A 12,947-nucleotide genomic window follows, 5' to 3' on the forward strand; every position below is an offset into this window, starting at 1 on the left:
TTTGCCATGAATGGCTGGGGAGACCAAGTCATTGGGTGCGTTTAAGGCAGAGATAGACAGGTTCTTGATTAGCCAGGGCATCAAAGGGTATGGGGCGAAGGCAAGGTGAGTGGGGATGACTGGAAGAATTGGATCAGCCCATGATTGAATGGCGGAGACTCAATGGGCCGAATGGCCTACTTCTGCTCTTGTATATCTTATGGTCTTACGGATACGATCACTGCTATCAATAGCCTGTAAATTCTCTTTTGGAGTTGAGCTGTTGAACCGCCTCTACGACCTGCCATTTTTGAGGTGTGAACTGAAGTCTTGGAGGTGCAGAATGGTTGTGGTGTGGCGTATATGGGCCAAACCAAGACAGCAGGCCCTGGGCCTGAGAGCAGGAAATGAGCCAATGTTTGGCTGTTGCCGAAGCAGACTTGGACCCAATTCGATGCGGCAGAACTGAGGCGAGGTGACGCCAAGCTGAGGCGCTGGGCCCAGGCCCGAGTACAAGGGAAGACCTGAGGTTTGCCTGATCTAAGTGTCGGGACAAATTGGGAAGGTTGGGTATGAGGTCCAGGCCCAAACACGTATCGAAAGGGCAGGCCCTGGGTCTGAGAGCAAGGGAAGACCCAACATTTGGATGATTTAACCACCAGGCCAGAGGCAAGGGACAGGCCTGTTCCCTCCAAGGTTTGCTCATCGCTGCGCTGAACTGAGGCTGTGGCCTGCAACTAATGGTCTCCTGGATTGGCTGTGGACTCACTCTCGTGAACTTCAGTTCTAAATGTTATTTGCTTACTTTTATTGTTAACACAATTTGTTTTTTTTCTGCACATTAGGTGTATGATGGGTCTTTTTTAGATCAGATTAGATTAGATTCAACTTTATTGTCATTGTGCTGAGTACAGATACAAAGCCAATGAAATGCATTTAGCATCTGAACAGAAATGCAAAGAATAGTGTTATTTACAAAATAATTGCGAATAAAAAGTAAGTGCTACAGCAAACAAATATAAAAGTACTGAGACAGTCCAATATGGGTGCAATACTGCTTAGCGCTGTGATGAGAGGTTCAGCAGTGTCACAGCCTCAGGGAAGAAGCTCTTCCTGTGCCTGCTGGTGTGGGAGCGGAGGCTCCTGTAGCGCCTACCGGATGATAGGAGAGTAAAAAGTCCATGGTTAGGGTGAGATGCATCCTTGATAATGCTTTTCGCCCTGCCCAGGCAGCGTTTATGGTAGATATTCTTAACGGTGGGCAATTGGGTGCCGATAATCCGCTGGGCAGTTTTCACCACATGCTGGAGTGCTTTGTGGTCTGATACGGGACAATTGCCATACCACACTGAGGTGCAGTTGGTGAGTATGCTCTCAATGGTACAGCGGTAAAAGTCCGTCAGTATCCTGGGACAGAGGTGAGCTTTCTTGATGTTCTGCAGGAAATAAAGGCGCTAGTGCGCCTTTTTGATCAGGATGGAGGAGTTCTATTGGGTTTCTTTGTGGCTGCCTGTAAGGAGATGAATATCACAGTTGTAAATAGTGTACACGCAGTGATAATAACTGTACTTTGAACTTTGAAATCTCCCCTCATTCTCCTACTTAGGGAATTAAGTCCTAACCTGGTCAACCTTTCCCTGTAACTGAGGTCCTCAAGTCCCAACAACATCCTCGTAGATTTTCTCTGCACTCTTTCAATCTTATTTACATCTTTCCTGTAGTTAGGTGACCAAAACTCCATATTAGCCTTCACCAACATCCTATACAACTTCAGCGTAACTTCCTAACTTCTGGGCAGTACTCAAACTTTGATCTATGAAGTCAATGAGCCAATAGCTTTTCTGATAATCCTGTTTACCTGCGGCACCACTTTCAAGAAATTATGGACCTGTATTCCCTGGTCCCTCCGTTCTGCCACACTCCTCCGTGCCCTTTTGCTCAGCCTGCAAGTCCTACCCTGGTTTGACATACCAAAGTGCAACACCTTGCACTTGTCTGTTTTAAATTCCATCTACTATTTTTCAGCTCATTTTTCCAGCTGGTCCAGATCCTGCTGTAATCTCTGACAGTTTTCCTGAATGGCAGAGCAGGCACGACAGGCCAGATGGCCTACTCCTGCTCCTATTTCTTATATTCTAATTTTCCTCCAGACAGCTAGGTCATTTCTACTAACCCCTCCCCCCCCAACAGTATCCAAGTATACCTGTTGTTGAGGGGAATGGCCACAGGGGTATTCTGCACTGGCTGCCTATCGCCTTGCCCCTTCCCGATGGTCACCCAGTTACCTGTGTCCTGCACCTTGGGTGTATCTTCCTCTCTAAATATCTTGCCTTTCACCCCCTCACCCTCAAGAAAGTTCTGGTGTTCATCAAGTTCAAGCTCCAACTCTTCCACTATGAGCCAATAAGACATAGGAGCAGAATTAGGCGATTCAGCCCATCTAGTCTGCTCTGACATTTCATCATGACTGATCCCAGATCTCACCCAACCCTATACATCTGCCTTCTCGCCATATCCTTTGATGTCTTGACAGGTCAGGAAACGATCAATTTCCACCTTAAATATACCCATGGACGTGGCCTCAGTTTGTGGCAGAGCATTCCACAGATTCACGACTCTCTGGCTAAAAAAATCCTCTTTACCTCTGTCCTAAAAGGTTGTCCCTCAATCCTGACTCTGTGCTCCCTAGTTCTGGATACCCCCAGCGTAGGAAACATCCTCTCCACATTCACCCTGTCTAGTCCTTTCAACATTCGGTAGGTTTCAATGAGATCCACCCCATCCCCCATATTCTTCTAAATTCCAGTGAGTACAGGCTCAAAGCTGCCAAACTCTCCTCATATGTCAACCCTTTCATTCCTGGAACCATCCTCGTGAACCTCTCTCCAATGACAACACATCTATTCTGAGATAGGGGGCCCAGAACTATTGGCAACACTCCAAGTGCATTCTCTCCTTGCTTTTATATTCTATTCTCCTTGAAATAAAAGCCGACGTTGCATTTGCCTTCATTACCATAGACTCAACCTGTAAATTAACCTTCTGGGAGTCAACGTGGAGTGTTAGAAGCTGCAGCTGGATGCACTTCTTGCAGGTGGAGTCATCAGGGTCATGGAGGTCTCCCTGTATTTCCTCTCCTCTAACTATGCAATGAGAATGAAAGATAGAAAGAATGAACCTTACCCTCTGCCTCTTCTCGCCGAATCATCTTGAGCTGAAGCCTCAGGCTGCCCCATTCTAACCTTGGCCCACTCCAGCAATGGCACCTCTACTTTAACTCAACGTTTTATTGGTCCTTGCCAAGTGCTGAATTACCCAATCATTTCAGGCTTTGCTGGAGGTCCCAACAGGCTGTGCTTGCTTTTGAAACCTTGTGTTCAGTTAACACTAATAATGGTTCACGTGATCTGAAACCCGACTGGTGAATTAATATTTGTGAGGATGTGAACACAGAAATGGCTGGAGGGAACTGGACAGTCGGTATTTTGTGGTGGGGGAGGGGGGTCGTCCGGTCGGTCAGTCTCCTGTCAGTGAATCCACCCCTTTGGCCCCAGAGCCGGCAGCTGGTGAAGGACGGGTTCCTGGTCGAGGTGTCGGAGGGGGTGAGGAAGCTGAGACATCTCTTCCTCTTCACTGACCTGCTGCTGTGCGCCAAGCTGAAGAAACCCACCGCCGTGTAAGTTATCAACACTCACCCCCGTCCCTGACGCCACATTTCCCCATGTCTTCACTCGCTCACACGTCCTGATTCACTTGTCTCAACCCCTATCCACTGACCCCCCACCTCTCCCAACTCTGACCCCATCACCCCCACATCTCTCACCCCTAACCTCTCACACCTCACTCCTCAATCCTTCACTACTTCCTTCAGCAATCACTCCTCTCCCCAAATCCTGTTTGTCCTCCCTCAATCTCCCCTCCTCCCTCCCTCTCTCATCCCTCCTCCCTCACTTACTGTCTGTCCTCCCTACTTCATTCTGCCCTCTTCCCTCGCTCTCCCCTCCCCTCGTTCTCCCCTCCCCTCCCCTCGTTCTCCCCTCCCCTCCCCTTGTTCTCCCCTCGTTCTCCCCTCCCCTCTCTCTCCCCTCCCCGCTCCTCCCCCTCCCCTCACTCTCCCCTCCCCTCCCCCTCCCCTCACTCTCCCCTCCCACCCCTCGCTCTCCCGTCCCCTCACTCTCCCCTCCCACCCCTCGCTCTCCCGTCCCATCGCTCTCCCCTCCCTCCCCTCAATCTCCCGTCCCATCGCTCTCCCCTCCCTCCCCTCAATCTCCCGTCCCATCGCTCTCCCCTCCCACCCCTCGCTCTCCCCTTCCTCCCCCTCCCTCACTCTCCTCTCTCTCCCCCTCCCTCACTCTCCTCTCTCTCCCCTCCCTCACTCTCCTCTCTCTCCCCCCCATCCCCCTCCCTCCCACCCCTCGCTCTCCCCTCCCTCACTCTCCCCTCTCCCCTCACTCTCCCCTCCCCCTCCCTCCCTCTTCAGGCTGTTGTGGGAGAGGGGATGTTTTGGATGGAGTGGTTGGCCTGTGTGTGGAAAGGTCCGTCACACCAGCCCTCCGCCCCAACCCCGGGGTGGCTAAGGAAAATTTGGGTGGGGGGCACCGGGTAACAAAGAAAGAGACTGGGTGGTGTGAGTGGGCTTTTCTCCAGGTGGGGTTGGGGAGGTTTGGGGTTGGGGAGTACGGGGGCAGCGTATCACCTTGGTTACTCCCCGATTAGACAGTCTGAGGGGCAGTGGGTGGATGGTCTTTGGATGAAATGGTCCCAGCACATGCCAGTGGGCTTGGGTGGGGGGCAGCAAGCCAAAAGGCCTGATGGGGTGGTGTAGGGGGGCATTTGGGTGGAGTTTGGGTTTGGAGAAATGGTCCAAAAAGCCTGACAGGGTGTGTGTGGGCAGGAAGGTGCCACAGTATGAGTGTAAATGGTACGTGCCGCTGTGGGAGCTGGTGCTGGTGTCAGCCGAGGACCGCGAGACGGGACCCCAGCTCCCACCCATCCCAGACCGCGAGCTCGACGAGGCCAAGGTGAAGATCTCCCACGCCAGGAACGAGATCCAGCGAGAGAAGGTCAGTGTGTGTGGCAATCCCTGGACCCCTTACCCCCCATCACTCCCAGCGCTGACCCAAGGCCTCAGCTCCACCACACTCACTCCCCCCTGATTCCATCGGTGGGCTTTCAGACAGACTGCTGGGTCTCTCCTTCAGTGAGGGATCACTGAGTGTCCCTCTGTTGGTGAAGGATCATCGCGTGTTCCCATGGTCTCCCGGTGGAGGGAACAGCGTTAACCAGTACTGACCAGTATTAACCAATTCTGATCTGCATTGACGAGTATTGACCAACACAGATCTGTGTTGACCAGTATTAATCAATATCGATGTTCAATGACCAGTGGGGGGACAGCATTTGCCAGTACCTACCTGGGTTGATCAGTACTAACCTGTTCTGACCAGAACTTTCCAAAATTGACCTGCATTGACCAGTCTTGAACAATACCAACCTATGTTGACTAGTACTGTCAAATACCAACCTGCGTTGACCAGTACTAACAAATTTTGATCTTCATTGACTAGTATTGATCAACGCAGACCTATTCGATGACCATTGGGGTAACAGTATTTACCAGTACCGACCAGCACTGACCAATACTGACCTGCACTGACCAGTATTAACCAATACAGACCTGCTCTGACTAATATTGACCAATATTGACCTGCACAGATCAGTACTGACCAGCACTGACCTGCAGAGAGTAGTACTGACAAATACTCACTAGTACTTACCAGTATTTATCAATGTGGACATATTCTGACCTGCATTGACCATTAGTGACCACTACAGACTTGCCTTGATCAACATTGACCAATACTGACCTGTGTTGACCAGTACTCACCAATACTAAACTGTCTTGATCAGCAGTGACCACTACCAAGCTGGTTTGACCAGCATTAACTAATACTGACTTGCACTGACCAATACCGACTTGTGTTGATCAGTATCAACTAGTACAGACCTGCGTTGACCAGCATTGACCAATGCAGGCAGCACACGCAAAATGCTGGAGGAACTCAGCAGGCCAGGCAGCATTTACGGAAAAAAGTACAGTCGATGTTTTGGGCCAAGACTCTTCAGCAGGATTCTGAAGGGTCTCAGCCTGAAACATTGACTGTTTACCAGTAGTGGGGGTGGGGGGGGTGGGCTGGTTGACAGTATTGGGGGCAGGGGCATTCACCAGGACCGGCCAACGCCGACCCGCGGCGGCCAGGACTGACCTATCCTCCAACATTGCAGAAACTGCCGAAGGCACAGAACCGAGCGGTGGAGCGTCTGAGGAGGAAGGTGTTTGAGTTAGAGTCCTGGCTGCTGATGCATTCACCCAACATCCCCTTCCGCATCCACAACAAGAACGGCAAGGTCAGTGCCTTGGGCAACACTCAGGGCATTTGGGGAGGGGTTAATGGGGGGGTTTCCACGGACAATTTCAGTGATCAGGAGTCAGAAGGATGATGTGCAAGGACAGCAGTCAATGTTCAGGGGCGAGGGGGAGGATGTCTGATGACGGGTCAAAGGTCAGAGTTAAGGATCAGGGTTCAAGGATGAGAGGGAGGGGGCTTGGGAGGTTGGGATTGATGTCTGACTGTGTCCCTCCGGTCCAGAGCTTCCAGTTCCTGCTGTCGTCCGACTATGAGCGCTGTGAGTGGAGAGAGGCCATTGAGAAGCTGCAGAGGAAAGGTATGCTCTTGCCCCAGCCTTTGAAACCCCGCGTTCTGAACTCTGAAACACTACACACCGACCCATCAACCACCGTCTCCAAACAGTTGTTGGCTTGTTCTCTCAGTTCGGCAGGCACCACATAACTGTCTCAGTCTCACCCTCACTTCTACAGTTGTCCCCACTATTGTTACCCCTGCTGCAATCCACCAGCCCCTACCCCTGCTACAGTCAACCATACCCTGCTACCCTCTACAGTCAACGAAATCCCTCCCCCTGCTACAGTCAACTAAATCCCGCCCCTGCTAGTCAACCATACCCTGCTCCCCGCTACAGTCAACTAAATCCCGCACCTGCTACAGTCAACCATACCCTGCTCCCCGCTACAGTCAGCTAAATCCCGCCCCTGCTACAGTCAACCATACCCTGCTCCCCGCTACAGTCAACTAAATCCCGCCCCTGCTACAGTCAACCATACCCTGCTCCCCGCTACAGTCAACTAAATCCCGCCCCTGCTACAGTCAACCATACCCTGCTCCCCGCTACAGTCAACTAAATCCCGCCCCTGCTACAGTCAACCATACCCTGCTCCCCGCTACAGTCAACGAAACCCCTCCCCCTGTTACAGTCAACCATACCCTGCTCCCCGCTACAGTCAACTAAATCCTGCCCCTGCTACAGTCAACCATACCCTGCTCCCCGCTACAGTCAACTAAATCCCGCCCCTGCTACAGTCAACCATACCCTGCTCCCCGCTACAGTCAACTAAATCCTGCCCTTGCTACAGTCAACCATACCCTGCTCCCCGCTACAGTCAACTAAATCCTGCCCCTGCTACAGTCAACGAAATCCCTCCCCCTGCTACAGTCAACCATACCCTGCTCCCCGCTACAGTCAATGAAACCCCTCCCCCTGCTACAGTCAACCATACCCTGCTCCCCGCTACAGTCAACGAAACCCCTCCCCCCACTACAGTCAGCCATACCCTGCTCCCCGCTACAGTCAACTAAATCCTGCCCCTGCTACAGTCAACCATACCCTGCTCCCCGCTACAGTCAACCATACCCTGCTCCCCGCTACAGTCAACTAAATCCTGCCCCTGCTCAGTCAACCATACCCTGCTCCCCGCTACAGTCAACGAAACCCTTCCCCTGCTACAGTCAGCCATACCCTGCTCCCCGCTACAGTCAACGAAACCCTTCCCCTGCTACAGTCAACCATACCCTGCTCCCCGCTACAGTCAACGAAACCCCTCCCCCTGCTACAGTCAACCATACCCTGCTCCCCGCTACAGTCAACGAAACCCTGCCCCTGCTACAGTCAACCATACCCTGCTCCCCGCTACAGTCAACGAAACCCCTCCCCCTGCTACAGTCAACCATACCCTGCTCCCCGCTACAGTCAACGAAACCCCTCCCCCTGCTACAGTCAACCATACCCTGCTCCCCGCTACAGTCAACGAAACCCCTCCCCCTGCTACAGTCAACCATACCCTGCTCCCCGCTACAGTCAACGAAACCCCTCCCCCTGCTACAGTCAACCATACCCTGCTCCCCGCTACAGTCAACGAAACCCCTCCCCCTGCTACAGTCAACCATACCCTGCTCCCCGCTACAGTCAACGAAACCCCTCCCCCTGCTACAGTCAACCATACCCTGCTCCCCGCTACAGTCAACGAAACCCCTCCCCCTGCTACAGTCAACCATACCCTGCTCCCCGCTACAGTCAACGAAACCCCTCCCCCTGCTACAGTCAACCATACCCTGCTCCCCGCTACAGTCAACGAAACCCCTCCCCCTGCTACAGTCAACCATACCCTGCTCCCCGCTACAGTCAATGAAACCCCTCCCCCTGCTACGGTCAACCATACCCTGCTCCCCGCTACAGTCAATGAAACCCCTCCCCCTGCTACAGTCAACCATACCCTGCTCCCCGCTACAGTCAACGAAACCCCTCCCCCTGCTACAGTCAACCATACCCTGCTCCCCGCTACAGTCAACGAAACCCCTCCCCCTGCTACAGTCAACCATACCCTGCTCCCCGCTACAGTCAACGAAACCCCTCCCCCTGCTACAGTCAACCATACCCTGCTCCCCGCTACAGTCAACGAAACCCTGCTCCCCGCCAACGAAACCCCTCCCCCTGCTACAGTCAACCATACCCTGCTCCCCGCTACAGTCAACGAAACCCCTCCCCCTGCTACAGTCAACCATACCCTGCTCCCCGCTACAGTCAACGAAACCCCTCCCCCTGCTACAGTCAACCATACCCTGCTCCCCGCTACAGTCAACGAAACCCCTCCCCCTGCTACAGTCAACCATACCCTGCTCCCCGCTACAGTCAACGAAACCCCTCCCCCTGCTACAGTCAACCATACCCTGCTCCCCGCTACAGTCAACGAAACCCCTCCCCCTGCTACAGTCAACCATACCCTGCTCCCCGCTACAGTCAACGAAACCCCTCCCCCTGCTACAGTCAACCATACCCTGCTCCCCGCTACAGTCAACGAAACCCCTCCCCCTGCTACGGTCAACCATACCCTGCTCCCCGCTACAGTCAACGAAACCCCTCCCCCTGCTACAGTCAACCATACCCTGCTCCCCGCTACAGTCAACGAAACCCCTCCCCCTGCTACAGTCAACCATACCCTGCTCCCCGCTACAGTCAACGAAACCCCTCCCCCTGCTACAGTCAACCATACCCTGCTCCCCGCTACAGTCAACGAAACCCCTCCCCCTGCTACAGTCAACCATACCCTGCTCCCCGCTACAGTCAATGAAACCCCTCCCCCTGCTACAGTCAACCATACCCTGCTCCCCGCTACAGTCAACGAAACCCTTTCCCTGCTACAGTCAACCATACCCTGCTCCCCGCTACAGTCAACGAAACCCCTCCCCCTGCTACAGTCAACCATACCCTGCTCCCCGCTACAGTCAACGAAACCCCTCCCCCTGCTACGGTCAACCATACCCTGCTCCCCGCTACAGTCAACGAAACCCTTCCCCTGCTACAGTCAACCATACCCTGCTCCCCGCTACAGTCAATGAAACCCCTCCCCCTGCTACAGTCAACCATACCCTGCTCCCCGCTACAGTCAACGAAACCCCTCCCCCTGCTACAGTCAACCATACCCTGCTCCCCGCTACAGTCAACGAAACCCCTCCCCCTGCTACAGTCAACCATACCCTGCTCCCCGCTACAGTCAACGAAACCCCTCCCCCTGCTACAGTCAACCATACCCTGCTCCCCGCTACAGTCAACGAAACCCCTCCCCCTGCTACAGTCAACCATACCCTGCTCCCCGCTACAGTCAACGAAACCCCTCCCCCTGCTACAGTCAACCATACCCTGCTCCCCGCTACAGTCAACGAAACCCCTCCCCCTGCTACAGTCAACCATACCCTGCTCCCCGCTACAGTCAACGAAACCCCTCCCCCTGCTACAGTCAACCATACCCTGCTCCCCGCTAAGCTACAGTCAACCATACCCTGCTCCCCGCTACAGTCAACGAAACCCTCCCCCTGCTACAGTCAACCATACCCTGCTCCCCGCTACAGTCAACGAAACCCCTCCCCCTGCTACAGTCAACCATACCCTGCTCCCCGCTACAGTCAACGAAACCCCTCCCCCTGCTACAGTCAACCATACCCTGCTCCCCGCTACAGTCAACGAAACCCCTCCCCCTGCTACAGTCAACCATACCCTGCTCCCCGCTACAGTCAACGAAACCCCTCCCCCTGCTACAGTCAACCATACCCTGCTCCCCGCTACAGTCAACGAAACCCCTCCCCCTGCTACAGTCAACCATACCCTGCTCCCCGCTACAGTCAACGAAACCCCTCCCCCTGCTACAGTCAACCATACCCTGCTCCCCGCTACAGTCAACGAAACCCCTCCCCCTGCTACGGTCAACCATACCCTGCTCCCCGCTACAGTCAACGAAACCCCTCCCCCTGCTACGGTCAACCATACCCTGCTCCCCGCTACAGTCAACGAAACCCCTCCCCCTGCTACAGTCAACCATACCCTGCTCCCCGCTACAGTCAACGAAACCCCTCCCCCTGCTACAGTCAACCATACCCTGCTCCCCGCTACAGTCAACGAAACCCCTCCCCCTGCTACGGTCAACCATACCCTGCTCCCCGCTACAGTCAACGAAACCCTTCCCCTGCTACAGTCAACCATACCCTGCTCCCCGCTACAGTCAACGAAACCCCTCCCCCTGCTACAGTCAACCATACCCTGCTCCCCGCTACAGTCAACGAAACCCCTCCCCCTGCTACGGTCAACCATACCCTGCTCCCCGCTACAGTCAACGAAACCCCTCCCCCTGCTACAGTCAACCATACCCTGCTCCCCGCTACAGTCAACGAAACCCCTCCCCCTGCTACTAGTCAACCATACCCTGCTCCCCGCTACAGTCAACGAAACCCCTCCCCCTGCTACAGTCAACCATACCCTGCTCCCCGCTACAGTCAACGAAACCCCTCCCCCTGCTACGGTCAACCATACCCTGCTCCCCGCTACAGTCAACGAAACCCCTCCCCCTGCTACAGTCAACCATACCCTGCTCCCCGCTACAGTCAACGAAACCCCTCCCCCTGCTACGGTCAACCATACCCTGCTCCCCGCTACAGTCAACGAAACCCTTCCCCTGCTACAGTCAACCATACCCTGCTCCCCGCTACAGTCAACGAAACCCCTCCCCCTGCTACAGTCAACCATACCCTGCTCCCCGCTACAGTCAACGAAACCCCTCCCCCTGCTACAGTCAACCATACCCTGCTCCCCGCTACAGTCAACGAAACCCCTCCCCCTGCTACAGTCAACCATACCCTGCTCCCCGCTACAGTCAACGAAACCCCTCCCCCTGCTACAGTCAACCATACCCTGCTCCCCGCTACAGTCAACGAAACCCCTCCCCCTGCTACAGTCAACCATACCCTGCTCCCCGCTACAGTCAACGAAACCCCTCCCCCTGCTACAGTCAACCATACCCTGCTCCCCGCTACAGTCAACGAAACCCCTCCCCCTGCTACAGTCAACCATACCCTGCTCCCCGCTACAGTCAACGAAACCCCTCCCCCTGCTACAGTCAACCATACCCTGCTCCCCGCTACAGTCAACGAAACCCCTCCCCCTGCTACAGTCAACCATACCCTGCTCCCCGCTACAGTCAACGAAACCCCTACCCCCCTGCTACTAGTCAACCATACCCTGCTCCCCCCTGCTCCCCGCTACAGTCAACGAAACCCCTCCCCCTGCTACGGTCAACCATACCCTGCTCCCCGCTACAGTCAACGAAACCCCTCCCCCTGCTACAGTCAACCATACCCTGCTCCCCGCTACAGTCAACGAAACCCCTCCCCCTGCTACAGTCAACCATACCCTGCTCCCCGCTACAGTCAAGAAACCCCTCCCCCTGCTACAGTCAACCATACCCTGCTCCCCGCTACAGTCAACGAAACCCCTCCCCCTGCTACAGTCAACCATACCCTGCTCCCCGCTACAGTCAACGAAACCCTTCCCCTGCTACAGTCAACCATACCCTGCTCCCCGCTACAGTCAATGAAACCCCTCCCCCTGCTACGGTCAACCATACCCTGCTCCCCGCTACAGTCAATGAAACCCCTCCCCCTGCTACAGTCAACCATACCCTGCTCCCCGCTACAGTCAACGAAACCCCTCCCCCTGCTACGGTCAACCATACCCTGCTCCCCGCTACAGTCAACGAAACCCCTCCCCCTGCTACGGTCAACCATACCCTGCTCCCCGCTACAGTCAACGAAACCCCTCCCCCTGCTACAGTCAACCATACCCTGCTCCCCGCTACAGTCAACGAAACCCTTCCCCTGCTACAGTCAACCATACCCTGCTCCCCGCTACAGTCAATGAAACCCCTCCCCCTGCTACAGTCAACCATACCCTGCTCCCCGCTACAGTCAATGAAACCCCTCCCCCTGCTACGGTCAACCATACCCTGCTCCCCGCTACAGTCAACGAAACCCTTTCCCTGCTACAGTCAACCATACCCTGCTCCCCGCTACAGTCAACGAAACCCCTCCCCCTGCTACGGTCAACCATACCCTGCTCCCCGCTACAGTCAACGAAACCCCTCCCCCTGCTACAGTCAACCATACCCTGCTCCCCGCTACAGTCAACGAAACCCCTCCCCCTGCTACAGTCAGCCATACCCTGCTCCCCGCTACAGTCAACGAAACCCCTCCCCCTGCTACAGTCAACCATACCCTGCTCCCCGCTAC

The 12,947-nt window shown here is 54.8% G+C and overlaps 1 protein-coding gene across 1 annotated transcript in view; it reads left to right on the plus strand.

Annotated features, from left to right (window-relative positions):
• abr (ABR activator of RhoGEF and GTPase) overlaps positions 1-12,947 on the plus strand; it is a 97,152-nt gene that overhangs the window by 52,235 nt on the left and 31,970 nt on the right. Inside the window, exons 9-12 of the mRNA XM_063031718.1 lie at positions 3,534-3,655; positions 4,874-5,042; positions 6,265-6,387; positions 6,630-6,705. Of these exons, the coding sequence (XP_062887788.1) occupies positions 3,534-3,655; positions 4,874-5,042; positions 6,265-6,387; positions 6,630-6,705 (490 nt within the window). The remainder of the gene's footprint in view (positions 1-3,533; positions 3,656-4,873; positions 5,043-6,264; positions 6,388-6,629; positions 6,706-12,947) is intronic.

This window comes from Mobula hypostoma, chromosome 23 (assembly GCF_963921235.1).
Source record: "Mobula hypostoma chromosome 23, sMobHyp1.1, whole genome shotgun sequence".
NCBI lineage: Eukaryota > Metazoa > Chordata > Chondrichthyes > Myliobatiformes > Myliobatidae > Mobula > Mobula hypostoma.